This window comes from Prosopis cineraria, unplaced genomic scaffold (genome assembly GCF_029017545.1).
Source record: "Prosopis cineraria cultivar Desert tree isolate PC_DT_omini unplaced genomic scaffold, ASM2901754v1 PC13, whole genome shotgun sequence".
In the NCBI taxonomy this organism is placed as follows: domain Eukaryota; kingdom Viridiplantae; phylum Streptophyta; class Magnoliopsida; order Fabales; family Fabaceae; genus Prosopis; species Prosopis cineraria.
This window is the reverse complement of record NW_026555344.1, coordinates 2,596,990-2,624,917: the sequence shown is the minus strand read 5'-3', so window position 1 is coordinate 2,624,917 and position 27,928 is coordinate 2,596,990. Positions and strand designations below refer to the sequence as shown.

At 31.7% G+C, this 27,928-nt stretch overlaps 2 protein-coding genes, 1 long non-coding RNA gene and 1 pseudogene across 13 annotated transcripts; 3 read left to right on the top strand and 1 right to left on the bottom strand.

Annotated features, from left to right (window-relative positions):
- The first annotated feature begins 373 nt into the window (after positions 1-373).
- On the top strand, positions 374-1,355 carry LOC129290914 (lysine-specific demethylase JMJ27-like; annotated as a pseudogene).
- Positions 1,356-7,935: 6,580 nt separating this feature from the next.
- On the top strand, positions 7,936-10,458 carry LOC129291820 (uncharacterized). The gene is made up of 3 exons (XR_008588773.1): positions 7,936-8,156; positions 8,305-8,579; positions 9,219-10,458. It is a non-coding gene; the product is annotated as an uncharacterized LOC129291820 (long non-coding RNA).
- A 6,846-nt stretch (positions 10,459-17,304) lies between these two features.
- LOC129290476 (uncharacterized) lies at positions 17,305-20,730 on the top strand. 7 transcript variants are annotated; one of them, XM_054927262.1, is made up of 6 exons: positions 17,305-17,886; positions 18,124-18,158; positions 18,761-18,928; positions 19,221-19,307; positions 19,967-20,046; positions 20,158-20,730. In XM_054927262.1, the coding sequence occupies exons 4-6, from the start codon at positions 19,236-19,238 to the stop codon at positions 20,417-20,419; spliced, it is 414 nt and encodes a 137-aa protein (XP_054783237.1). In that variant the 5' UTR covers positions 17,305-17,886; positions 18,124-18,158; positions 18,761-18,928; positions 19,221-19,235; the 3' UTR covers positions 20,420-20,730. The 7 variants fall into 7 exon arrangements, with proteins under 7 accessions (XP_054783237.1, XP_054783238.1, XP_054783234.1 ...); XM_054927260.1 differs by having other exon boundaries at positions 17,308-17,886; positions 19,202-19,307; XM_054927263.1 differs by lacking the exon at positions 18,761-18,928.
- A 491-nt stretch (positions 20,731-21,221) lies between these two features.
- On the bottom strand, positions 21,222-26,745 carry LOC129290475 (uncharacterized). Of its 5 annotated transcripts, none has more exons than XM_054927254.1 (9): positions 26,416-26,745; positions 26,147-26,249; positions 25,980-26,032; positions 25,492-25,708; positions 25,031-25,098; positions 23,237-24,890; positions 23,020-23,096; positions 22,586-22,766; positions 21,222-22,244 (listed from the first exon to the last, which is right to left on the bottom strand). In XM_054927254.1, the coding sequence occupies exons 4-9, from the start codon at positions 25,649-25,651 to the stop codon at positions 21,598-21,600; spliced, it is 2,787 nt and encodes a 928-aa protein (XP_054783229.1). In that variant the 5' UTR covers positions 25,652-25,708; positions 25,980-26,032; positions 26,147-26,249; positions 26,416-26,745; the 3' UTR covers positions 21,222-21,597. The 5 variants fall into 5 exon arrangements, with proteins under 5 accessions (XP_054783229.1, XP_054783231.1, XP_054783226.1 ...); XM_054927256.1 differs by having other exon boundaries at positions 26,497-26,745; XM_054927251.1 differs by having other exon boundaries at positions 26,147-26,745.
- Positions 26,746-27,928: the final 1,183 nt, after the last annotated feature.

The window sequence follows — 27,928 nt, the reverse complement described above, 5'->3', positions numbered from 1 at the left end:
GAAGGCAAATTTAAAAAAAAAAATAGAAAAATATCTGCAAAGTTTTTCAGTATCCTAAAATGATAAAATGTACATGAATACTCATAATATTATTTAAGTAGATGTAAGAGTGATCAATTTGTTACATGCTTCAAACGTTCACAAGTTTCAAGTGTTAAAGTTGAGTTTGCTTTTTAGTAGTGAAGATTGACCACTCTGATGTTGATGCAGCGTAAGCTGGAGAAATTATGACCATTGCCACGTGTGAAGTCTCCTTTCCCAGAGACACTTGTTCATTCTTCTCTTGCCATTGAGTTCTTGTGCCCAGAACTAGATTCGATCTTGATAATCGATTTCTTCTTCTACCATTGATTTCGCAAATGCTTCTTACCTTATGTTTGGTTGGGAAAGCCAACTCTTACGGGATGTTTTCGATATTCAAACTGATGGAACCTCTCCATTTCCTGAATGGAGAACTAACAGTGATGATAATGTTCCATGTCATCCGAAACAACATGGAGTTTGTGGCACTGCATTGCTAGAATTGAGACGCACTTTTCTGATTGGGTGGTGAAGCTGTTGAAGAATGCAGAGGACCTCACAAGAGACTACAGACCCCTGGACGTTCATGTTTCTGCTAAGTTCTCTTTATGCTGGCCAAACTTGGCTGAAGGGAAATTCAATTATGAGGTCAGATAGGCAGCATCCAGGGATGATGTTCAAGATAATTTTTTGTATAGCCCAGATGCCCTTTTACATGTCTGATGACAAAGTTAAGCATTTCCAGAGGCACTGGACGATGGGAAAACCTGTGATTGTGAGAAATGTTCTGGACAGGACATCTGGCCTTGGTTGGGAACCAATGGTTATGTGGAGGGCTTTAAGGGAAAAAGGTTCTAGGGTGAAGTATAGAGAGGAAACACAGTCTAAAGGCCATCGATTGCCTTGATTGGTTTGAGGTAAGTCATAGATGAAAATCAATCTGAATAATTTTATCGTCAAATTTATTAACATCTCACCATTTTGCATGTGGAGATCAGTATTCACCAATTTTTTGCAAGCTACCTAGAGGGTCGAATGCATAAAAATAGGTGGCTAGAAGTTCTAAAATTGAAAGATTGGCCTTCATCAACCTTTTTGAAGAGCGTTTGCCAAGGGATGGTGCTGAATTTCAAACAGCTCTACCCTATAGGGACTACACTGATCCAAAATCAGGTCTTTTGGATTTTGCTAGCAAACTTCCTGACGACTTGCTGAAACCAAATTTGGGACCCAAAACACATATTGCTCATGGATTTCCTGACGAGCTTCGTAAAGGTAATTCAGCGGCAAAGCACCGCTGTGATGTGTCTGATGCGGTAATCTCTGCACGCTAATGATCAGAGGACAGCCAGTATGTTTGTGTTGTATAGTTTCTTTTTCTTTCCTTTATTTTTTTTAACTTGTTTAAAGATTCAAGAGTGGATTTCTTCTTGTGTTGCTTGTCTATAAAGTTTGCATGCATTGGTTGTCCTGTGCCAATCATTAATAACTTTATTTTCTAGTATTTTGGGGGTGGCACTTTGGTTGGAAATTGTTGGCCTCTTGTGCTCTCTTTTTCGACATTACCAGGGTTTCATTTGGATTCCTCAGGAATTTAGCACGAGTTTTGTAATTTTTCAGCATGAACCTTTCTAGGAGCCTCGGATTAATTTCTAAGTGTGTGTTTGGACAGCTCATTAATCGATTTTTTGAGGGAAAAAAAGTTCGATTTTGCAGTTAAGTATCCAAACAGCAACTTTTCCAAAAAATGAATTTTTTCGCAAAGCCATCAGCTTTTTGCGTTCAAATTACAAAGATATATGGGAAAATTTACAAAGAAAGTCCCAAGAAAAATGTACAAAAGAGACACGATTTAATAAATATTAAATCAAACTCTCTCTCTCTTTTTTTCCTTTTTTTTAGTAAAATTTAAATTTTAAATCCTTAAAAAAGTTACTAACATAAATTCCTGTCAACTATCACCTTTCACTTAACACTTATTATAAAAATAATTTAAATAAAATATTAATTGGTAGAGAAAAATTAATTTAATTTAATTTAAAATTAGAAGTTATTACAAAGATTGTTGTAAAGATCCAGAAAAAAGAGAGAGAGAGATTTTATTGGTAGTAGCAGTGTAAAATTTTTTTCAAGTCATGCCTAAAGACACTATCCTTAAGAGTAATTTCGGCACAACTGTTAAAGCTCTCCAAAATTAAATAGAACCCTCCTATAAAATTGAACAGGGTGATAGAACGGCAAAAATAATTTAAAGAAAAAATTAAACTCAAGAAGCAAGACACTTAAGAGGAAGAGAAGTGCCCAAGAATTCAAAATGCTTAGCATCAATTTCATGCACAACTTTGCTATTTATATAGCCATGCATTGAACAAAAACATTTGAAGCACTGTTGCTAAGAAAATAAATCACTATCACTTCACAAGAAAATATCTTCCCACCTACACCATTATTAAATAAATAAATTATCATCATCCCATTGCTTTACTCCACCATTTTGACATAATAAAATATCATTGATGAATGGCATTTTTGAACGTTGGAGGAGAAGACTTCATTTGGCCATTAAAATATTAAAAAGGGATAAAGCAATCTTTTCAACCATTAAAAAATATAAGGTGCAATTAATGCCAAATAAAGCCACGGTTTGAATATAATAAGATTGGATGTTGCAAATGAAATAATCAGCATATTCAAATGTGATAATTAAAAATTAAAGAGAGATTAACGTTTTTTGCCAAGGTAATTAAAAAAACAAGTTTATTATTTGAATTTAAATTTAAACATGGTAAATAAAGGCTTTTCTAAAAAACTCTTTTAAAAAAAATTATTGAAACCTCTCCTCTCATGTGGTCACACACTCACATAATAATTATAACAGATTTTGTCTCATTTGTTACATTACCACATTTTTTATGTTGTTAAAATTTTTAAGCAGTGTTTCACATCTTTGTCAGATATGGCTTATATTCATGATGTCATTAGAGATTAACTTGTACATTATCATCTTCATTAGTTATTATAAAATTGATGTTTGTTATTTAAGAATAAAATCTTTCTCTTTTAATAAATTTATTTGAATTAAGATATGTCGAGTTATTTATTTACTTAATTAAAATTGTTAATATTAATATAATTTAAATTTTTATAATTAATCAGATATATAATTTAAATAGTATATTTTACTTTTTAAACATTAGGTAAAAATTTATCAATAATTTAATTTTGAAAGGCAATGTTTTTTATGATAATTTATACAGTTAAAATTAATTTGAATAAATTATTCAAACATCTTTAATTCTATTAAAATCAATTTCAAAAAAACAATATTCAAACATGTTGCATTATAATATAATCAATTATGATTTAAATCTATCATTTAATCAATTATTTTCATAATCTATTATATCCAACTAAAATTTAAATGGGTGTTAGATTATATTGTCATTCGATGATGAGAAAGTTAATGAAAAGGAAGAAATTCCTTTGAGTGAAGAGTAGTTTATAGGGGCTGAGCATCTTCTTCTTAACTTCATGGTTGGGTAAATAATAATTGAATGAAAAGTTGGAAAATGAACTTACTGAATGATAAATCAATTTATGGAGCCTAAATTATCTATTCAGAAGGATAACTGGCTTACTGATTGGTGATATATGTTGGATTTCACGGTTTATATTTTAGACATGAAAGCATGGGGACCTAAAAGGCCTTCTTCCAATGCTTGTATTAAAATGCATGGAAATTGTCACTCACACCTACATTCTTTGAACGTGTGCATGTGCGCTTGTGTCGAAGTGTTGACTACTTCTACCTTCAAATGCACCTTTCCAATTTGATGCAACAGATGGTTAATGGTTTACTAGTTGACCAATTTGCAGGCTGTCTAGTTATTGTCACTTCCCAAATCTTCTACATATAGAACCCTTTGATGCACTACATCATAGAACATGTCATCTGTATTTTTATTTCATTCTGCTCATTGCGGTCATCTGTATATAATTGTAGCTGATATCGCATTATAATTTTGTGACGGAGGTTAATGTACCGACCCACATTACCTAGGTGAATATAGGTGCTTGGCAACGAGAAAGCACAAACAATTTGCGGGGGACAAATGCAGAAGTTGACATGCAGGAACCTACTGTGAAGCGCATAGTGATATTGATGGGAGACCCAAAACAAATGATGGAAGGACTGAGAATGGAATTAACAGTTTTTTTTTTTCCCCTTCTAGTAGCCAAATAGATGAACATATTTCATCAGCATCGGAAGGCTCAACTATGAAGCTAGAAATTTTGTCAGCATCGCAAGATTCATCTGTCAAGTTACCAAGTTCATCAGCACCGGAAGACTCAACTGTGAAATTAGAAATTTCTTCAACACCAGAAGGCTCACCCGTGAAGTTAGAAACAACAGCCACAGAACAATTTGGTGAGAGCAGAAACTGCTCTGCCTCTGGCAGATATGCAGTGGAAAGAAGAAGCTGCTCTGCTGAACATGGTGTTATATTTGCCGAAGTTTCAGATCATGCCAAGACATTCAGGCGCAAACATGAACTTACTCAATCTGCATGTAACTTAACCTCGAATTGTAGGAGTAATGTTAATGACAGAACGAGGGCCGACTTTCTTGACAATTTGTCTGATGATCTAGAGTCCCAAAAATCAAAGCAAGGTCTGGTAAAAGGTTCTGTAGAAACTAATCGTGAAGCTGCAGTTGACCATGGTGGTGCTGTCTGGGATAACTTCCGTCGTCAAGATGCTCCAAAACTAATGGAGTATTTAAGGAAGCATAAGAAGGAATAATGTCATATTGGCAATCATCCTATAAACTCTGAGTAGTGTTACCTCTATGTTTTCACTTTATTAACCATATATGAAGAGTTAAATGATGCTGGTTTCAAGTTATACACCCCATTCATAATAGTTGTCCCATAATAGTTTTTTTTTTTTTTTTTTTTTACCAAAGTTGTCCCCATAATAGTTGAACCCTGGACCTTTGAGCAACATCTTGGTGAGGCTGTTCTCATTCTCGCTAGGTGTCCCTATCAAGTGAGAAATAGACAAAGACTTGAGCTTCTAGTGACGAGCCGTTAATTTGGAATTCTTGCCATTATACTCTACATTTCTCACACATTTGTGGGTAAAAATTGATTTCTTGGTATACCTGCTTCAGGCCTTCTTAGTTTTGATCATTGGTCTCAAACATCATAAGTGTATAATTACTAAGTTGAGATGCATGTGAGAGGGTGGGAAGTTAAATAACTTCCGGTGATTTCTTTTTATTAATTAATTATAAAAAAATAAATTTACTGCAATTTAATTTTTTTATTAACAGCATTTGAAAAAATAATCAAGAGAAAATTGGTATTCACTAACGTGGAGCAACAAAGTGTTCTGATTCTTCTATTTCTTCATCAAGCAGATTAGAAAAAAGAGATTCTGATCCTTTTTGTGATCAAATCCCCCTAACAGAAAGTCTACAAGACTAATAACAGTAGATATATCTTCATAGGAATAATGAATAATTTGCTTTTGTTGAAGTGAATTGCAAACAAGGGCAACTTCTACTAGAATACTCCCTCCAGCTCTTTTTATAAGCACCTGTTAACAACTTCATGTAAATTAATGAAATTAGTTAAAATTAGTTTTTTCTTGTAAAATTTCAGAATTAATCTCAATAAAAGTAATTAGTTAGAGGAATTTGTTTAATTGGTTTGGAAATTTTATAGTTAGCTAGGGATGCTAGGTGGAAAAAATCAATACTTTAAACAAAGCGTGTTATATTGAGAAACATGCAAGAAGTCCTTGTAATAAAGATCAGAAGAAGTAATTTATAGCATTTTTTTTTTTCATCTGTCATCATTTAAATGTTATTTTCTCGTAATTACATTGCTTTTAACATCATTCTTTTCATTAACCAGTCTTGTATAAAGGTGGCAATTGATTTTGTTTCCTCGAAACGACTTACAGACTAGTTTCGTTTGCTCCCAAAGAAAAAACACAGCCAAGGAGGATAAATTAGAGGTCGGCTTGTTTATTCGCAGTGCTTGTTGAGTCTGATTGGTTTAGCTTTCTGCTGTTAAGTGATTTGGTTTTGCATGTTCTCATATTGCCACGTTTTCACCGAAGATGCTTGTTATATTATAGCTCTTGCATTGCAAAGAAAAAGTCACCCGTCAAAATATTTTGCGCCTTTGAGAATCGCATTGCACCCTGCCCATTTTTCTTCGTTTACAGGTTAAAAAGATAACACTTTATGCTGCAAGTTCGGCTGTTAGAGAAATCAATAAAGTCTGCTGAGTGAGATTGGTTCTTTGACCTCCTCAACAATATTTCATGTGTTCATGGATCGTTGTTTATTTGAGCTTGACTCTCTTGTGAACAGTTGAGTTGGGTGGTCCGGTGATGGATATAGAAGACCGTCATGTTATCCACAGCATAGGTATGGTGAATGAGGGATTTAGAATCTTCCATCGTATTCCTACTTGCAAGGATTTGTTATGCAATTTCAATCAAAATCATCAGAGCATGTTTTCACTTTACTTGCTGAAACCGTAGTCTTTTATCAGACACCCGGAGTATATAGATGATAGGAACCGACCCAATAAATGGTGAAGCATGTGTAACACAGGAAGAAATTTATAACAGTCAATAATTAATAGATTTTGAAATTGCACCGCAGTCTCCTAATCCTTGACTGATATTAAATTTTTATGTGAAATGATCAAATTATCCCCAACTTTTAAAATAATAAAATGGCCAAAGTAGCAAATTTTTGACCATGAAATATTTTTTCAGGAACATCTAGTAATCTAAACTATCAGATGGTGCGAAATAAATTTTCAATTTTAAAAAATAAAGCATCTAATAGCTTGCTATTAATTTTAGCTTACAGATGTTAAATAGGGCCCACAATAACATGTGACACTCCACGGATATCTATGTCAGCATATGTAAATATGCAAATTTAACTACAAACTATTTTTTGATAAGTACTGAATAGTTTCTACTACAAAAAATAGATTATCTAAAACTTTTCTATCAATTTTAACCAAATATTGTTTATTTTCATACTTATGAGGTTTACAATGTGTCAATCTCTCCCATCTTCCCGCCTTAGTTCTCAATCTCAACTAAAAGAAAAGAGGTCTAAAGAGTCTTTATCTAACGATATTTACAAAAATGATGCCAATAAAATAAAAGCTTGATTTTTGTACGTGTGGGAAAAGCTTAATTCTAACTTAATTTATCATCCTTCATTAAAAGTTTCACTGGCGCCAGAGCTTTGATGATTGGCTGCCAGTGAACCCACCAGTGGCAAGGGTTTTAGAGACCTTTGTCATCATCAAGGGCTTTAGCAATAGTTGGCACCGATAATAGTAGAGGTAACTTTTTTTTATTTTAAACTTTAAAGACAATTTAGTCACTTCACATAAAAAATAATATAAGTCAAGGATTAAAAGACTGTAGTGTAGTTTTAAAATCTATTAATTCTTGGCTGATATAAATTTTTTCCAACAACCCTCAATTGTTATCAATATATATTAACAAATCCCATAGAACGCTGCTGATTGGTCAAAATTATTTTAAATTTTTTATTCTTCCATTTCATTATTAATTTACCATCATGGGAGGATTAAACTCCAAGGCAGCTAGTATTTTCCTCTTCCAAGCAACGAGTCTTTTGCCATTCAAATGTAAAATTTGAATTCACGAAGTATTAATTATATTTGCCTTCTCACCTTTTCAATTTATCACTCTTGTCTGCTACACTTTCCTATAATTCTCCAAGTTCCCTGATTTTCATTTCCTCCCCGCTACATTCTTCAATCTCACAGGAGCATTAACATAATTTTTTTATCCCTTCCAGTTTTACACCTTCGAGGTCGTTCCGTTCGCTCTTAATTGATTGTGATTTCATATGTGCATTTCCATCTGTTTTCAAATTCAAATGGTAAATGGTGACTTTCACCAAAGGATTAACTAATGTGGTTTTCTCCATTTAGTTTTTAAGCGTTCGCATTCTCGATGTCGACATGTCGCAGAGTTACATCTTGGCCCTTCTCACTTGTGGTTCTACATCGTGGGTTCTCCAATCCAGCATTTCTCCAAGCTTCTCACTCGCATCTTTGTGGGTATGTGTATTTCCAGTTCCATTTACTTGCTTTGCCTTTCTCATCATTTTCACTCTTCCATTCCTTCCTTTGCATTGAAATATTTCTGATGTTGCACTTTTCTCTCACCCAATTTCCTCATTTTACTTTCACCCTCTTTCTTCTTTAGTTTCTTTCTATTACAGGGAATAGGGATGACTCTGGATCTATTCCTTCGATTTATTTTCTGATTCATCATTGTCCGGGCTTTTCTCCATAAGATAGGATGAGATTTTTGTGAAGAGCCCTATACAGTTGACTTACGTTAATCAATGTTCGAGTTGATATTTCTCAAAATCTTCATTTTAAAGGAAGGATAATCATCTTTAATATGTGGTGGAAAAGAAAAGGTCTCTCATATATGTTTATGATTGGCTTCTAAAGTTCAACAGCCTGTTCCTTGAGGTCAGGATTCTTTAAGCATCATTTTTTTAACATCCCAAGACCAAGATTCTTATAGAATTTTTGTTTGTTTATTTTCTTTATATGCCTATTAAAGGGGCCATTTTAAGTTTGAATGTGTAACTAGGATTTCTAAGTATTCCAATGCTACAATATGGATAGATCAATTGTATGGTGCCTAGGTAATTTATAAATTTAGATCATATTTAAAGCATTTTAGTTAGTGAATTTATAATTATAATGTTTTACAATATATCATTTGAGTTTGACGTTCGCTATCCACAGGTAGCACTTTATGAGAGTATCTTAGCCGGTCCTCATAGAACTTTAAATGGTGAAGAAGCATATTTTTTGTTTATTCCACTTCTTGATTCATGTATTATAACTCATGCTGATGATGCCCCTTACTTGAGCAGTCTATAGGTATATATATTTTTTCTCAAACTTGAACACAAAAATATGTTGAACACAAAAATATCTTGCAAGAAGTTGCTATGACAATTTTCCAATTGTCTTCTTTTACAACTAAAGCTCTTGCTCGCTAGAATCTTGCAGGAAGTTGCTATGACAATTTTTCAATTATTAGCTATATGCATAATAATTTTGTATTAGCTAATTAAGAGAGTCTTTTGTCTTTTGTAGAGAAGGTGCATGAAGAAAGTATGACCTATTAAAATCATTGCAAAGTTTGATTTAAACCACCTCGTTATCCAATAGTGAGCTTTATATGTTGTACTTTTTCCTGTCAGTATTTACTATCTCTTTACTTGCATAACTTTCATCTAAACTTGTGATTTTAGTTTCTTAAATCACTCTTGCCAAAGGTAAAGAGCAGAGACTTAGTCTGTCTTTTGGTGAAAACAACTTTTCGATCAACATATAATAAACATTCTTTTCAAGAGCAACTCATCTCTTCTTTAGCAATTAAAATTTCTAAAATTGTATGTTGGTAAAATTTTGCTAGTGCTATAAGACTCTGGAGGTTTTGGTTTGTTCTACTATTCTATTATTATTTTATTTTGATTTTAGAATCTTCTTGTTAATCTTTTACACAGCTCATGCTTAGTCAGTGCTATTATGCACAAAATATTCTTGAATCTTTGACATTTGACATGTATCTGTTGCTGCCTTTAGAGTTTTTATACAGACCTATGGAAACCAATATGCTTGCATTGATGAGCATAAACTTCTTATCAATTGATCAGTTTTTAAAAATGGTAGAAAGGCAGCATCAAGTATTTTGATCCAAGTTACCAACATCAAGCATTTTGTCCAAAACCTTAACAGTTGATGTTGACATGGGATACATGGATGTTCAAACAATTGAAGATGTGTTTTGTCAAGTATGATCAATTATTTCGTCACCTGTATATGGACTTTTTTTTTTACTATGCTTTGCCCTACAAATGTGTTTATAACAATATATTCCTATTTTTATCAGTATTACCCATGTGCCTTCTTTATAGATGACAATAATGCAAATGCTTGGAAAAACTGTTCCTATACTGCTCATACTAACTCAAATATCAGCAGAGGGGGTAGTAGCTGCATCATCTGGTTGGGAGATCTAAATGATACAAGACAGGTTTTAGTTGCTGGGCAACATCTATATATATTCTGTTGGCTATTCCTGAAATATGTATGATCCTTCATTGATCATATGCTGATTATCTTTTAGAAGTCAATTGTTTGTCTAATTGTCTTCTCTATTGTGTTGAACTCAAATTTTCCATTACCTGATGATATGTTTGTATTAGATTTAAGTTTCAAAGTTTAATATTGCTTATTAGATTTTACATCAATTTTCTTGGTTTTTTTAAAACTTAATTTACTAATTGGTGATTTCCATCTCGGACAATAGCTTAGAGTGCTGCACTATTTATTTGTCTCTGACAAGTTTTCCATTCATTATATATAAAGATGAGATCAAAATTTTACCTGCATTTATTCAAGTACTGAATTCTTTACCTCAATCAAATATAACTATACATTTTAACATAATCAAAATTTTATCTATGTATCTAAAGACTTTCCACAAGTCAACATTTTCTTTAAAATAAGAAAGTTCCTATACTCTTTAAAATTCCTTCTATTAATTTTATTTTTAATTTTTTTTTTCATATTCCATATTCATCAGCTACTTAGGTCAAGCATAAACCATGCAACACAAGGGATTAACTCTCATATGTTAGATTTAATTACAGATGTGTATGATTTATTTGAACTAGTATATTTCTTGGAAATTATATATAATTATTTTCATATGGCTAATGACAAATTATTCATTCTCAAAATTTTTATTGAAAAGGCTAATTTCATCTTAATTAGTTATTATATGTGCAATGGAGGGGGTTTGAGTCTAGACACCTAAAAAATATTATCTAATCATTCCACCACTCTTTCATTAATTAATGTTTGAAATTGTTAAAAATTCAAATATTATATATGGTTCATTATCATTGAAAATAATTGAAATCTATGTGGTCTTTACTTTTATAATCTATAATCAAGTATGCTTATACATGAGATATTTTAAATGTTTGGCATTTTATTTATTATAATTTTACATGAGATATTTTTTTCACCTACTTTAACGTAAATGTTTGACATTTTATTTTTTTAAATTTGGAGTTTTATTGTCTTCTCTTGATTGCAATAACATATGATTCTTTTTTAATGTGTTCACTTTTAATTTCTGACTTTCTTTCTACCCAACTTGAAGAGAATAAAGTAGAGACTATATTAACATACTAAAAAACTGCTCTTGATATACAAATTTCATATGCACGTCTTGAATAGTTGACAAATTCAATTTTATTTTCATTTTAAAAATATTTTAATAATATATTTTTTCTCAATTTTTTCTTATATGATTTCAAAATTTGAATTTGGATGTATCTTCATACCAATTTCAATGTTTGATAGTAAGAATTCAACTCCAAGTATTTCAAATATTAAAAAAATTAAATTTTGAATATTCAAATTCTCAATTATCTTATTGGAACTTGCAAAGCTATTTTCCTAATATCAATTTTAATGCTTGACAATAAAAATTAATTCTTAGTCACTTCAAATGTTACGAAAGATTAAATTATGAAGATTTAAATTGCCGATTATCTCATTAGAACCTGCAAAACTATTTTTCTACTATTCTACTATTAAATTCATAATTGATTTTTCAATCATAGTCTCTCATTGTAGTACTTTTTGAGAAACTGAAACATTCAAGTTTAATTTTCTCCAAAGTTGTGTATTTGCATGTAGTTGATAGAATATTTCATGTGTAAATTATCAAATTAATTACATTATATTTAATCATGTAGTGAGAATTATTTTTCTTTTCTCTTCTCTTCTCTTATCAAATTAAACATTCTAACACGTGCAACGCATGGAAAAAAATCTAATTTTTTCATGTAAATAAATGGTTATACATGGGCATGGCTTCAAATGCACTTCACTGAGTGTGAGTTTTGGAAAGATAACCTTTTTTCAAAAATTTAAATCTCGTGTAGCAAAATGCTTGAAAGTATGTTTAATTAATGAAATAGCACACTAATTCGATCTCTAAAAAAATAATATATTATTTGATAAGAACAAGGATATTTGTTTAAGATTAAAAAAAAAGTAATTTTTGAATAATCTAAAAACTTTAATTCTGGCCAAGGAGATAGTCGAGAGATTTTATAAAAAAATATTTATTTTATAAAAAGTTCATATTATCTTATATTTGGTTACAATAATAAAAATTAATTATTTATTAATTATTTTTAAATTTTATGATATCTTTCTTGATTTCTATTTTATAAAAATAATTTATTATTTTAAAATTTTATGATATTTTTACATATTTCACTTCTTTAAAATACTCTATCTTATTTACAGTATTAGATTATTTTTAGAAGCTTTTCAAGTAACTTACTAAAATAATCAAAAATTTATTTTTTGTATTCTAATTATTTTCAAAAATTCAAGCAAACATGATAAAAACTCACAAAATACATTTAAAAAATAAATATTTTTTAATAAAATAAGCTAAAACAAATATGTCCTAAAACAGTTGGAGCTTATATATTTAAATTATTCAAATTAAATCCGGATAAATGCATTTTTTCTGTGCGTTCTTTATTTTAAATTTTTATATATGGCATGTGCTATTTGTAAGCGTTGTCAAAGCCGCAATAAAAAATTTTATTGTTAGTATTAGAGAAAAATATTTTAACCTCCCTTTTATTTTATCTTAATTACAAATACATATCTTTTATTTTTGAAACTTATACAAACTTTTTTTAATATGAATAGTTACAAAATATAAATATCACTTTTATTTTTAAAATTTCATTTCATTCACCCAACCATTGGTTGATAGTTAAGTTATATATATTGAAGAAAAATACCTCTCTTTAAATATAAATGTTGTCTAAAATCTATTCAAATTACCCAAAAAATTAATTTTTATTTATACTTATTTTTTAGTTATGTAAAGGGACTTTTGCACAAGTAACCTATATCATAAAACCAAGTAAAAGAAATAGCTCATCCTTTCTTAAATTTTAAAAATAACCTTTTTAATATTTAGTTTATAATTAATTTATAAAAATGCCCTTTTAATATATGCTTTTTGCAAGTATCAAATATTCAAAATGCAAGAAATCTCTAAACTAAAAAAGATGAATGGGAGAGAGAAGATGAAACTAGACATGAGAGAGATGAACTCGAGACCGTAGAGCAATGTGAGCTAGCTATAGTCACAACCATGAGAAACAAACATAAGGTAAGATGCATCAATAGTGCTTGATGGAATGGAGCACGTCGGCGGGGAAATGGAGATATAGATTCATGATTTTTTATTTTATTAGTTTAAGTATTTGACTCTTTGTGATAAACTAAAAGTTTAAAGATTTTTATGGACTGTATATAATCCATTCTAGGAAAATGATTATGTGTTTTTCGTGTTACTGATTCGTGATATTATATCATTGATATACTGTTGTATATCACTGATATACTATTACAGATCAACATAATTAGACAATCAAACATAAACCTGTTTATCATTGATATACATACATATATCAATAATGTAATATCGCAGATTAGTAACAGGAAAGATGCATAATTATTTGCTTAAAATGAATCAAACACAGTTCGCAAAAAATTCAATGCTACCGAAAGATATAAAGATGGTAAAAATTTAATAACAGATAATAGATTTCAGTCTAGTCTTCTGCTTCCAAAAATAAAAATTTCTCTTTAATGTTTAATGTCCTCTTCATAGTATTCTTGGAAAAAACACAAAGAGAGAGAGAAGAAAAGTTTTGTGATGAAGAAAAACACTAGCAATTTTATATTTAGAGAAAAAAAAAGGAATGATTCATTCAGTTAAGGATTAATTACAATAAATATATTGTGTTTTAATAATAAATTTAATTTAAGGATAAAAAAAGTAAAATACATCTAATTAATTTTATAAATGGACTATATTTTAAAATATTCAAGAATTTCATCCATAATTTATAAAGGTTGTATTTTTTGAGGCCATGAAGTTAATTTCTTCTTATGTAAACGTATCTGTATGGTAACTTTTTAAAGATTTAAACACATCAGTCGTCTAAAATAGTATTCAAACTCAGAGTTAAAATAATTTACTGAAATAAGTTTTCATATAATAAATCACCCAATCTAATTTATATTTATTTCTCTTTAAATCTCATTTATTTCAGCATCAAACTTTTAAATTATTTAATCAAAGATTCACATACTTAATTATTTAAATTTTTTTGAATTGAGAGAGAGTAGATAATTAGATCATAAAAATATATTGATAATTTTAAAATTTTTAACATGATTATAAATAAAAATTAAATATTTTAGAATTTTTAATGAAATACTCCTAACAGTGTTAAAATTTGAACTAAAATATGGATTTTAAAAATAAAAATATCTCTATAATTTTAACAGAACGGGAAGGAGGTCGTTGTACTTCACTTTTAATATTTACTTACTTTTACATCTAAAATTAATATATGTAAGTTTACTATTAATATTGCTTATATTTTAAATATGTTTAAGAAAATAAATTATAGAATAAAATAAATTATGCATATGTTTAGTATAGATATAAAATTAGTCATTATGAAAAATAATAAATTATTATTAAAATATATTATTTAATATTTTTTGTAATTATTGAAGTTTAAGTGAGACAACTTTAATTTAAGTATTAACTATTTTTTTCTGACAATAACTAAAAGGGGATATTAAAGGACAAGATTCGCTTTGCATATTTTTTACTCACCAATCCATTTCTTTTTTGTTTTAAATTAGGATATTATAGTTATTTCACAAAAAATTAATGTTAGTAAAGTCTCAAAAGACTTAAGAAGAATTAATTGATATATAATTAATGATGACAATGGAGATGCTAATATGAATTAAAATGAGTCAACAATCACACTTCGATAAAAAGATTTTGTTGATGACAGTGTTTGTCAGCATCAAAAAGTGATTTTCAGTCATCATGGGTCAATTTTTTTATTTTTATTATGTATCAAATATCCTCATCAATTTTTTTAACCAATCAAAATAGCATCTACTTATGGTATTTTTGTCTTTTAAGCATGCACCCTTCCTTCTTATTATATTTTTTTATTAGATAGCTACCATATCTTTATTTTGACATTCAATATAAGATTTTTTCATAAAAAAAAAATTCAACATAAGATTTAATATTGTTATTTACATGACATATAATTCAACATTGTTAGTTATACATCATCATCCTCACTATAACATTTAAAAGTAGAGCCAATAATTTAAGCAGGCAGAGCTTATTCAAATTAAGTTTAATTCAGACCAGGCTTAAGATATCCTACTCCTTTTAAATAGCCTATATAACTAAGCTTAACCTTAACATCATTGAGTTTTAAGCTTATTCAGGCCAGCTCAAATATCCAAAACTTTTTAATTTTTAAATTAATTTTAATTTTTAAATAATTCTGATAGGCATAAATATTATTTTAACTTTAAAATAATAAAATAAAAATAATAAATTATCAACTTTGTACTTAAGTAATTATGTTACTATTTTGTTATATTATATATAATTTATTTATGAATATTTTCTTTACTTATAAATTAATGTTTTAGTTGTTTAAATATTGCTCTTATCGTGGTCGTATATAAATATTTTGTATATTTTAATTAAATTATATTATTTTAATTATAATCAAGTTGATCTCAATTCAATTATGGTTATATTGCTGACTTAAAATTATTTTTTCATTAGTTCAAAGTTTTTAATAATTTTTAGGTAAATTGTACTTTTTATTGTTAAGAATATAAGAAAAATAACCATCATTTTATCATATAAAACAAAATTATTTAATTATGAGTTAAAATACTATTTTTTGAAATTATTTTTTTAACTTTTTATATTTTTTAACCCTCACATATCAAGAATTTTTACTTTAATTTATTCTTAATTTTTAACCAAATGAATAATAACCAAATAATTATTCAAGAATTCATACATTCAACAATAAATAATTTATTTATTATGTTTATCTAGTAATAGAGTCAAATAATTCATACATGTCTAGGTTTTATTTTTAAAATTATTTATACTTTAAAATTAATTATCTTACTTTATAAAAGATATATAATACATTTTTTTGAAAACTCAAATGATGTATATGATTCAAATTTTTTTAAAAAAAACTTAAATCTTAAAATATAAAAATTAATATTAATTAAAAATAATAAAAATATGAAAATATAAATATTTTTAATTTGTTAAAAAATAACTATAGTGATGCACTCAAATACACTCCCTCCGTTAAAAAATATAAAGTTTTTTAAATCAAATCTCACAACCCAATAAAATAGTTATCTACTTTTAAATTAACCATATCTTTTTATATTTATTCCTATTAAATATTTTACAATAAATATAAAGTCATTATCAATAAGGACAGTTTTAAAAAAAAAAGCAATGATTACACCTTAGAAGACTAAAAATACTTTATATTTTTTTAACATTTAACTTTTTAAAAAATGCCTTATATTTTTGAATGAAAGTAGTATAATATTTTAGTATAAAATGATATAAAACTTAAAGAATTAATTAATATTTATTATATTATATACATATATTTTTTTTAAATGATATATTTTTTATTTGAATATTCAGGCTAAGTCCAAACCCAATTAAGTTTGACCTCAATTTTCTCAAGTCTATTCAAGCCGTCCAAATAGAGCCAAACATTAAAAAATTAATATTATTTTTTAGCTTGATCCTAAATTTTTCAGATGAATTTAGGCTGTCTTTTTAGATTTAGCCCAAATTACTAGCTCTATTTAAAAGTAGACAAACTAATGTTGTGAGGAAAAATTAGAGAAACTTGGAACATTGAAAAAAAATAACTAGTAACAAAATATGTAGAGTTTAAAGTAAGGATCGAGTTTAGAGGATTGCTTGTTTAAACATATTTTGATAAGAGATTAAGCTTAAAAAATTAGAATTTTTAGATTAATTGGGCTTTGGAGTTTGACATTAGTAAACTTTAAAAATACGGGCTCAAGTGAACCACCAAGCTTATTCTTTATTTATTTTTTAATAATTTCTTACAAAACGCACCACTTCTTGTCTTTCTCACCCTATGAAGAAAACCCCATCCTGACCTTAACTCTCACTTCACTCTCATTCTTCTTACTTGACTCCTGCCTTATGGTCACGGACTGCTCTCGCTTCTCGGCTCTCCTCCCCCTCTCGGTCTCAACAACGGATCAGTAACAGGGTGCTCTCCTCCCCTAATCGACTTGGCGACCAGCTAACCCACTTAACTCGAACCTCCATTGCTTTCCTACTTGGTGAATCGGTCAAAAAATTGAAAAAAGTGATGAGCGCGACGGTTTGGCCTGTTCGAAATTTTATTGCTTGTTTTTCGAGTTTCCGACGTCAAAACGACATCGTTTTGATCTTTTTTTATTAAATTTTTATAATCCTAAAATTCTAAACGTTGCCAGTTGCCCTAGGGCCGCTAGCACTAGCAGTCGAACGCGAACGGTCTCCGTCTCCCCTGCCGATCAACTCCATCACTCAATCACTCGTCCCTCTCCCTCTCCCTCTCCCCTGCCAAACGCCTCTCGCTCTGATTCTCTTCTTCCTTCTTCAGTCGACTGAACGCATCTCTGAGGCCCGAGCTCGCCCCCCCGTCAGCCACGTTCGCGACTGCTTTCCACTCTCCAGGTTGAACTGTTGAAGTCGGCTGCTTGGCTCGGCACCTGCGTCGAACTCCGAGGGCGAGAAGTGGTACCCGCTCTTTCTTAATTTCTCAACATCGTTTTTGCGCTCTCCTTTGTGTTGCTTGTATTTCCTCATTTCAGCACTTTATTTGGCTATTTTTCTGATATTTCTTCGAGAAGAAAATTAAAAAAAATTTTGCTCTTTCAATTTGTCACGGCCCCGCCCCTCTGCTTTCATTTTCTCAGAGTTGGACTCCTTCTTCTCTTGTTGATGTTGTTTTCCTGTTTTCCTTTCAATTTATAGACCTTCAAATTGCAAAGATTCGCATCTCTTTTACTGTAAGTTGAAAATATAAATTTATGCCATGTATATTATCTGTCAATGTTTAATTGATCTCTTTACTCAGTTCAGTTTTTGCTTCAACTTTTATATTTGTATTTTTATATATCATGAGTACTACTTGATCGTTCCAAGCTTTTACCAGGTGAAAGTTTTCAAGATCAATTATTGGTTACAATTTAATTTATTTATATATAGTTACAATTTATTTATATATGTTTCTTCATACGGCTCCATCTACCTATATATAGCTACAATTTAGTTTCCTTACTTACTATGAGTCTGCTTATTTAGATATAGTGATTTTATCATTTCAATTTCTATTTGTTTAAATTTAAATTTTTAATTTAAGATGATGGTGGCTCTGGAAATAATGACACTCCTACACCTACGGCCACTCCCACACTCATTTCAAATACCTCCTCTAGTCCCAATGCTAATATTAATATTTGTGATCTTTTTTTTTTTTCATTTGAAATGATATTTTTATGCTTATATAGGAATTTAATTAATGATTTTTAAATGTTGACCGGTCCGACCATTGAACCATGAATTGTTACCTCGATCGGTTTGATAACCAGTCCAATTTTTAAAACCTTAGATAAGACACATTTTCATTACATGAGTGGTGGATCCTTCTCTCTTCGTCAATGAATTAGCATTCCACACTCCCTCAGACGCAGTCCATCGTTGTCTGCCCTGCGTGGTTGTTGTTGGGCAAGCGGTGAAGAAGGTTCAAACCCTAGGCTTTTTCTATTTCCAAAATCTGGTGAGATTGATTTGTTCATTCTGGCTTTGAATCTATTTTTGAATTTGTTCCCCATGTGGCTGTTCTTGCATTGTTTTAAACTTTTCATTTTAATTTGGCTTTGAATCTGGTTGTGTAATTATTTGAATATTTACGCTTTTGAATTTAGGAGTTTTTTGGCTAGAAGAATTGGGCATTTTTGCATATTGATTTTTTTTTTTTTGGGTTCTAGTTCTTGCTTGAATGGTGTGTAATTGGCTAATATACTTCTCCCCTCTTCATTTTGATTGCTAGCGACTTTTGTTGATTACAGTCCAAAGAAGTTGAGATGAGTGTTACAGAGCCTTTGAAGAAGGGTTCTCTTCCCCAAATTGTTAAGTTGGACAAGGCATTGAAACTGGTAATTCCTTGTTTTTTCCTCCCTCTGTTCCACCTTAAGATCCTCCTAAACTACAGGGACTTGAGTATAATTGTGTTGTATGCTTGTCGAGTGATGTGTTTCCCATATTTATATTGCATGTTGGTTTTAACTATAACTTGGCATGTCGAGAACCACATATTTCTGCCCCTCAAAAGTTAATTTGGTAACATGGCCAATTGGCCACATATTTATTTCTTTTTAATTTCACTAATCATATTTTGCAGCTCAGCATCAAAATCTTAACTGTGACATATTGACCATGAATATGAACATACGCTGCTTGCTATCATATACTGAAGATTTTCTGTAGTCATTACAAAGACTTGAGGCTTTTGATGGTACAGGCTTATGATGCCCACTGGTTTCCAATAATAGTTGCTGAATGATGAACATGGAATTGGTAATGATGTTGGCATATAATACTTGGAGTCCTATAATGTATGGGAAAAAAGAAATCAAGCAAAAATACATTAAATATTTAGCATTTTAGTAATGTCACAAACTGAGGGCAAACATTTTTTGCCTACTAAGTTCCTTTTTGTGAAGGTTGTGATTTGTGGTGCTGGGATTTGACCATGGGGCATTGAGATGTTATATGAAACTGCTGGTAGTTACTTGTGAAGCATTCTAATTGGCAGGCTGAAGTATGGATAAATAACATGAGCAAAGTTGAAGATGATGAACCAACAGATGCTGACAAAGAGGGTCGACCTCCTAGGTCTGTGCTCAATATGACCTCCACCATTAAATTGTTCATCATGTCAACTTTGGCAAGTTTGTTATGGTAAATATTTTCCATCATTATAATTATCGTAATACAATTGTACAGGCTTGGCCTTGGTGCAAAAGTTTTTCGCCAATCAAAAGTGGGGCCATCAGATGACCCTGTAGAGCGGAAATTATATGCCAAGTTGGATGCTAGAAAAAGAAAAGCTGCTCAAATGGAAGAGGAGTCTAGATCATCTCAAAGAGATGGTGTTGAAGATGATGAAGACGATGCTGGCGAAGATAGCAGAACTAGCTCGTTTATTAAAAAGGCAGCACCACGACCTTTGCCCTCAACGATACTAGGAAATAAGAAGAGGAAGTAACGTAACATTTTCGTAGTTGTTCCATACTAACTGTGATGGCTGGATAACTTATTAACTACATTTGGCTTGATGGCTTCCACCTCACACCTTACGTTGCGTAAGTCCGTAGGTATTTTTTTTGGGTAACGATATTTTATGTAATTTAGTTATGTAGTTAATGAGATTAATAGCTGATTACAATTTTGTGTTGATTTAACTGATGCATACATTATGTTCGTCTATATGTTGTTGCAATTCCTCAAGTTGAATGTACATCTACACATTCTGGCTCCAAAAAAAAAACAAGAGTATACATCTGCACACATTTTTTAGTGCCTGAGTATGTGCGAGCGCGCCTGCTTTATAATGTTCTGAATTGTTAATTTTGGCAGAGAATTCATAATATCATTTGATGCCTCTGGTGGAGGATAGTAATAGCCGGTTTCTTGTATGCACTGAAGATGCATGGCGCCCCTCCTCTTCTATGCAAGATGCACATATGATGAATAGTCTTAAGCTTGAGAGAGAGAGAGAGAGAGAGTGTGTGTGTGTGTGGACGGTTCTGCTCAAATCCAAAGCATTTTGCACAATCTTAATAAATAGAACTTAGTTGTGATTTAGATTTCCCACAGGGTTATTGTTTTACACTCACTATTTCCGGGCTAAAAAAGTCCATCTTTCTTGTGGCAACAGTACACACAAATTCCAGCTGAAACCAGGCCGGGCTGGAACTTTCTTGACCTGAATGGCCAAGCTGGACTTGCTATTCATTATTTCCAATCATGTTGGGTGAAAAATGATTGCAAAGAAGATTCCAACCAAATTTATGAAACTCAAACTCATGTTATCAACATATAAAACTCTACAAAATATACAATAACAGCATCGCTGACTCATTCTGGATTAAGTGAAATACAATGAACAAAAGTATGAAGTATTATTTTGTACTTTTTGCTGGCATTTCTAACTAAAACTCTTTGCTCCTTCTGATTAAGTCCCTTCTTTGAATGTCCACCTGCGCTTTATTCTAACCACTATGAGAGAAGTCAGAAATGGCCAAGAGAAACACTGCTTAGGAACCCCCAAAATTCTAGTATTCCTGTCTATTGCCAATTCCATGAAGCATAATGTATAACTTCTTCCCTTCTATCTTCAACAGGGAACTTATCTGTTGGAATGAACAAGAAGTTGAAAAGTTTTTATATGTTGATGCTGCTTTTATCCTCCAGCAATTCAGGTTGAAGTTGAGAAGATTCACTCTCTAGGCTTTCACCGACACAATTGAATACTGTCTCTTCCATTAGTTCCGCAAGAATATCATCAGCCATTTCAGTAATAACTGTTTCAACATTAACTCGAAGATCCATCCATGTTTCACTTTTTGCCATGTCTTTATGAACAATTTGATCCAAAGTATGTGGCCGAGGAAAGGGAAGGAGATGCCAGCACACTCTTTGCCAGACCATTAGAACCACCTTCTTCATATCTGGGTTTGGCCTTATGCTAGGCTTTAGGAATGATGCCCAAGGGAGTATCCCGAAGTAATCCCAACAAATATCCACGAGAACTTCATTGATGCAGTCAAATAGGAGCTTCTGATCATGGCAAGGTTGGTTTGGGAAAAACCCTCCCTCATCAAATAGAGATTGATCTAGTATTTGGTTTGAGGAAAGGTACTTGATTCTAAGTTGATCTCTATTTAAGCCAGAGGATTGCAGGACTGCTTCAATGTAGTCAAATATCAACTTATTTTCTTCAGTACAATGTTTTCCTCCTTCAGTTTGATCCATAGGTGAAGAATCATGATCTTCAAACTGAATATGCAAGGGCTGCACTGGTACTTTATCTGATAATCAATAGGGAATCTAAGGTTTAAATTAATTTTAATATAACAATGAAGATATGCAACCGAGAAATTTATATGCTGATTGGCCATTTTCTTAAAGCAAGTGCAAGTTTTGTTTGTCTGCAGGAAAAAGATTTCATGCATTCAAACAAATTTCTAAACTATATTTTAGAAGAATTATTGTATGAAATATGATATTATAATATAGAGTTCCCTATAAATAACATATTTCCAAACTTTTACATGGTTGAAAAAAGTAGTGTTTCTCTTTTTTGCTAAAGAATGGTTTCAAAAAAATTGTCAAAGAGGTCCCTCGTGGCTCAATTGTATAAAATGCATACCCGGTTCGGATCTGGTGTTTCCAGGGCTGATATCAAATGGTGTATCAAGAACGGACACAGGGCTTGGTCTCTCAGATTCAGCTGAACCACTTTCCATCTCTGCAACTTTCCTAGTGATTGAAGGGTGAGAAGGAGATGATGACGGAGAAGTAAATAGAGGTTGATTTTCTTCTGAGATTTCCTATGGAGGGGGAAAAAAGATAGTGAGACAGTTAAAATGACATCGTACAGCAATGGAATTATTCAGTCAAAGGAAAAGACATGAAATGACAGCTAGGCATCAAAGAAACCTAGGAAGCCTGTCATCAGTTATTTTTACTACACTTCTCGCACATACATTAAATAACCCTAACACACTTTTGTAACTAGCATAATAGGGGGAAAAAAAGGTATAAAAGTTTGTTTCAATATGCAAAGAAACGTGAAGACATTACCTGATTCAAACAGAGAGAAGGTCTTGAACCATCAGAAATTCCAGAGTCACATTTTTTATCCTTTCTTGCTATTAAATCTACAGATTTGGAGGGAAAATTCAAATCATTAACCCCTCTAATAGATCCAACATATGAAGGAATACATAATAAAACATTTCAGAAAATGAAGTTTTTCATAGCATCCATCACTTAAATTTATGTACTTTGAAAATCATACCTTCAGGGACTATCTCATTCCTAACAGGATGGCAAGAGGTTGCTTCCACTTTATCATCGTGAGTATGATCAGCTGGGAGATTTAGCTTCAGGTTAATTTCTTGTACTTTTTCATTAAAACTTTCATCACTGATACTTGACTGCTTCTCTGGATTTTTTGTTGCCTGATCTGGATGACCAATAATATCGGCTTGAAAATCCTCATTAGCCTCCTGAATGTTTCCCACAGTAGAAAATCTTGTCTGTGAAGTCACAAAGCGATGCTCACACTCCCTTCCAGGACTTCCGATGGGAGAAAAGTTATATTCAGGAAGAGATAGAATTCTCCCAAGGGTTTCTGGGATCTGCTGACTTGAAAATTCCATGTTTTCATCTCCATTACCCAGAATCTCATGCAGATGTTTCTTGGCCTCATTGTATAAGTTGGAATCCTTTTGTTTGAGACACCTGTCATTTTTTCGATCCGTGGTTACCTCGGAGTCTCTCAACTTACCAGCCTTGTCTCCTTTGTTAACATCAAATGTGGGTCTTGCTGTTTTCTCGATGAAGAAATGGTCCTTATTGGGAGATTTCATTCCAATATTGTCTTTGCTAAAGACCTTGCTGCCTTGTTCCATATTTTGACACTCAATAGAGAGTTTTTTGGAGATCCCTCTGGGGTTTCCATGCCTCTCCTTTCCCATAGCATGTTTCAATTTCTTCTTGATCTCTGTGAGAGAAAAATGTGAACTGACTCTACCATGGTGATCTTTGGGATGATTTATATCATGAGAATTTATGGACGAAAAAAGATTGTTCTCAGTTTCAGAATTTCGCAAGCCCATGGGGCCGGGTTTGAAAGTAACAATTCTCTTGGAAGACTCAGTGTTGTCATTTCCTTTCGCTGGACTTTTTCCTTGAGACGTCACCTTTTTCCCAAGAAAGTTACGCTGCTTGTGGTTGACAACCTCTGTGGCTTCTTCCAGATTATTAGGTTCTTGTTTGGACATGCTGAAGCCAGTAACTGGGTTGTGTTCTTTGAAATCTGTCCCCTGAGAATTCCCCAACTCTTGAACATGTTTCCTTAAAAGCGAATTTGGATCTTGTAGAAGTCTAAGAAACAATTCCTTATCTGAACTTATAACCTGAAGCACTTGCATGAGTTCCTGGGAGCAGGTGAATTTTTCATCTTCTGGCAGATCTTTTCCATTGAATGTGATCTGATTAACAAATTCATGGATTGCATCTTTTACATTGTTTTCAGCTATTACATTCTTCTCATTTGGCTGCGGAAGAACTTCACCATTATGGTCACGAATCACAGAACAAACATCTTTGAAATGAGAAAAACCTTCCATTATATTGTCCAAATCAAGACTACTTTTGGACTGATGCCTTGAATGCTGATTATGTGAGAGTTCTGATTGTAAAGTTGCATCAGACTTTAAACTCTGAGTGTCCTTGTCCCGACTTTTCTTACGAGACTTATTTTTTCTCTTGGAATCTATCTTCAGAGGGTTTGCGAGCCTCAATCTGGATTCTTTAAATTCTACTTCAGCACTATGCATATTCTTCATTGTATCTTGGTCGATGAACATCTCTTCTTCTATGAGTTTCTTGACGCAAGGCTTGACAGCATCAGTTGTAACCATTGTTTTCTTGCTCTGTGTACCGTCCTGATAGATTATTGATTTAGCAATGTCAATGAACATGGCGTCCAAGAAAATTTTCAATTCCCAGTAAGTTTTGGATTAACATAAGCATGTGGATATAAAGGCATAAAGTTTTCACCCAAAAAATACTAACAAGGACTTACAAAATTGCCTTCACAATCTTCATCCAAATTGCTCAACATCTCAAACTTATTCTTTGAGTACATGATACCTGTGTAGCAAAGAAATAATGAGGTTCAATAATAATTTCAAGTCCTTTTCATCAGTTCAAAGAGGACAAACCACAAATACATCACCAACCATGCTTCAAAAGGAAAGAATATTTCTTTTATAAAGGAGGTCACTTTAAAAAAAATCTGCTAAATTGGCTTACTTATAGACATCAGAAACCAGAAAAATTGTTTCTAAAGGTGAATGTGACTCTAGAAAAATAGTAAAAAATATACAGCAAGGTCCAGCAAACTGTTTATTCAGTCCAAATTATTTGCTATCTTATACGTACAAGTCTAGTTTGTTACAAATTTAGCAGACATATAACTCCCACGTAATTAAGAACATCTGTCAGTTTTGGAACACACATATAAATATTAAGCATAGTTCTCACTTTTCTCACTAACAGCAAGCTTGTTGCTGTGCCGAAAATCTGTAATCAGCTTGTGAGTTGGGTGACCATGGCGGAAATCAAATATACTAATTAAGCCCCACATGCATCCAGAACGATCCTTCTCATTCCCCTTAGGACGTTTTTGTGACCTCTTTCCCATTATGTTTCTGAACACTTGACTTCCTTCTTTATCCCTCAGACCCTGCTCTTGCAAAACCTGTTTGATTAACAAAATCATGAAGAACAGTGTCATATTAACCAGAAAGAAAGAAAGAAAGAAGAACACTTTCATATGGATGCTTACAAAATAAGTTCAGTACATAAAAAATTATTTCATCAGTTGATTTTATCAAAACATCCATCAATTGATGACTTTGAAACTTGATCACCCAGCTGATGGGGAACAAAGATATTGATTTCAGGGACCTTTTGAGTCAAAATAGTAAATAAGTAAAAGACGCAGCCTGACGAATCTACTAACAGATCACCTTGTTGTAGCTTCCTTTGGATTTGAAACTGTCAGTAATTAACGCTGTTCCTTCTGAAGAAAAGGCCAGTCAGTATCCAAGCATCGTCTTCAAAGCTCAATTGTTCGTAAAAAATGATCAGGAGTCAAGGATTCTGATCAAACATAACAAAAAGGTTCGATGATTACATCAAAAGCTCCTATCGAGCACAATTCCCAAAATCAGCAATCCAAAGCAGAATTTCTTCTGTGCAACCTTCTCCATGACTCCGATGTATGGCGCATTCAACTACTGTAGAAACAGAGGATAGAGCAGCCAAAAATTGCATCATCGCCTCAGAAATTCTAACATATAAAGCCAAAAGAAAGCATCATTCAATTCTAAACATTAGCGCTCTCTCTCTCTCTCTCCCGCTTGAAACTTTAAGACCCAGGAAGAAATATGCCTTGAGAAGTACCTTCATGACGATACATTCTTTCAGAACAGCGAATTCAGTACCACCAACTAAATTTATCCGCTAAAAGAAAAAGACAGAGACTTTAGCTTTTGGGCATCTTTTGACAGCCAAAAAGAAACGGAAATCCTCATCTAGCACCGACCCCTGATTTCTTTACGCAAGATTTTGATACGGGCAGCCATTGAAGACTCATAAACCAAAGCAAAAAAAAAAAAGTATGACGAGGACGAGAGAGGGGCGGGCATTAGAATGTCGCAGTGGGTGACAGTGGAAGAAGAAGAAGAATTCGTGACAGTTGGGGAAGGATGGATTGGTGGGCCCATGACAGGCAGAGGAAAAAGTTTGAGGTGTCGCCATTTTGCGTGTTTGACGTTTTTGCAATTTCATTCACTCATGCTCCCGCATCGGAGAGGTCACCAGTCACCACCCGTCACGACCAAACATTGTGCATCCTATTAATGTGTTCGTTATTATTATATACTCACTTGTCTGTGGGAAGTTATTAACTAATTTAGGCATGTTAAAAAGATATCATAAACTGGTTATTTGTAATTGTTAAAAAATACCGTTTCTTTTAATTATTTATGTGGGAGTAGTATCAATATTCAATATCACTTATACATTATACATTTTTCCAAAAAAAATTATACATCACACAATAATTCAACAAGAGATGTAGACGTCCTTTTTTATGAAAAATAAATTATTTAGTAGGTAGAATCATAATATACATACATGTAATTAATTAAGGAAATAAACCGTATAGTGTTAAGGAAATCTTGTTATTTAATAGCTTAACTGTCGATCATTTTAATAAAATTAATATATTGGCGTGCACGAGCGGGGTGTATATGTAATTTTATGTGGCCTTGTCATGATTTTGACTTACATTACCAACTTTTATAATAGAGATATATGACTTGGTATTATGTAATTATAGTAAGTGTAAATTGATACACGTATAATTTTTTTTTTAATTAGCAACCAACTAAGATATGTAAAAAGAGACAGAGAGAGAGAGAGAGCACTAACTAATATTATTATGCTCCTGATTGATAAATCGGTAAGTCAGCCATATTACAAATATTAATACAAATCCATCAGGTTCTCTATTCCTGGGCAACAAAAATTAATAGAAACTTGATTAAACACACTACTTAATCCACTAATAATCAAAATTCAGATCATCGGGCAACAACCTCTGCGTGCAAGATACAAATAATATTGAATTAATTAATTTTGAAATATTTATTCATACATCAAATAAAATTATAAATACCAAAAATATACTTTTTCTACCATAAAAAAATTAAGGTTAACATAGTTAGCTTAAAAGGGTGGGAAAAGATCATCTGGGATACTTAACAGTGAGAATGAAATAAAATATGAATATTGCTTAAGATTCAAACAATGTTGGCATGATTAAAAAAATAGGATGAAAAGAAGGAAAAATGAAGTATAGTGTAAATCAATGTACCATAATTAAAGTTTAGACCCAATTAACTTGAATTGG

Bases quoted from the DNA above. Each gene is read 5' to 3' on its own strand.
- LOC129290476 (XM_054927263.1), top strand. From the start codon at position 19,236: ATGAGTGTTACAGAGCCTTTGAAGAAGGGTTCTCTTCCCCAAATTGTT. The intron at 19,308-19,966 runs GTAATTCCTTGT...TCTAATTGGCAG, and splicing joins TGGACAAGGCATTGAAACTG to GCTGAAGTATGGATAAATAA. The intron at 20,047-20,157 runs GTCTGTGCTCAA...ACAATTGTACAG, and splicing joins AAAGAGGGTCGACCTCCTAG to GCTTGGCCTTGGTGCAAAAG.
- LOC129290475 (XM_054927251.1), bottom strand. From the start codon at position 25,651: ATGGGAAAGAGGTCACAAAAACGTCCTAAGGGGAATGAGAAGGATCGT. The intron at 25,099-25,491 runs GTGAGAACTATG...TTTGCTACACAG, and splicing joins GCTTGCTGTTAGTGAGAAAA to GTATCATGTACTCAAAGAAT. The intron at 22,245-22,585 runs GTATGCATTTTA...ATTGATTATCAG, and splicing joins AAACACCAGATCCGAACCGG to ATAAAGTACCAGTGCAGCCC.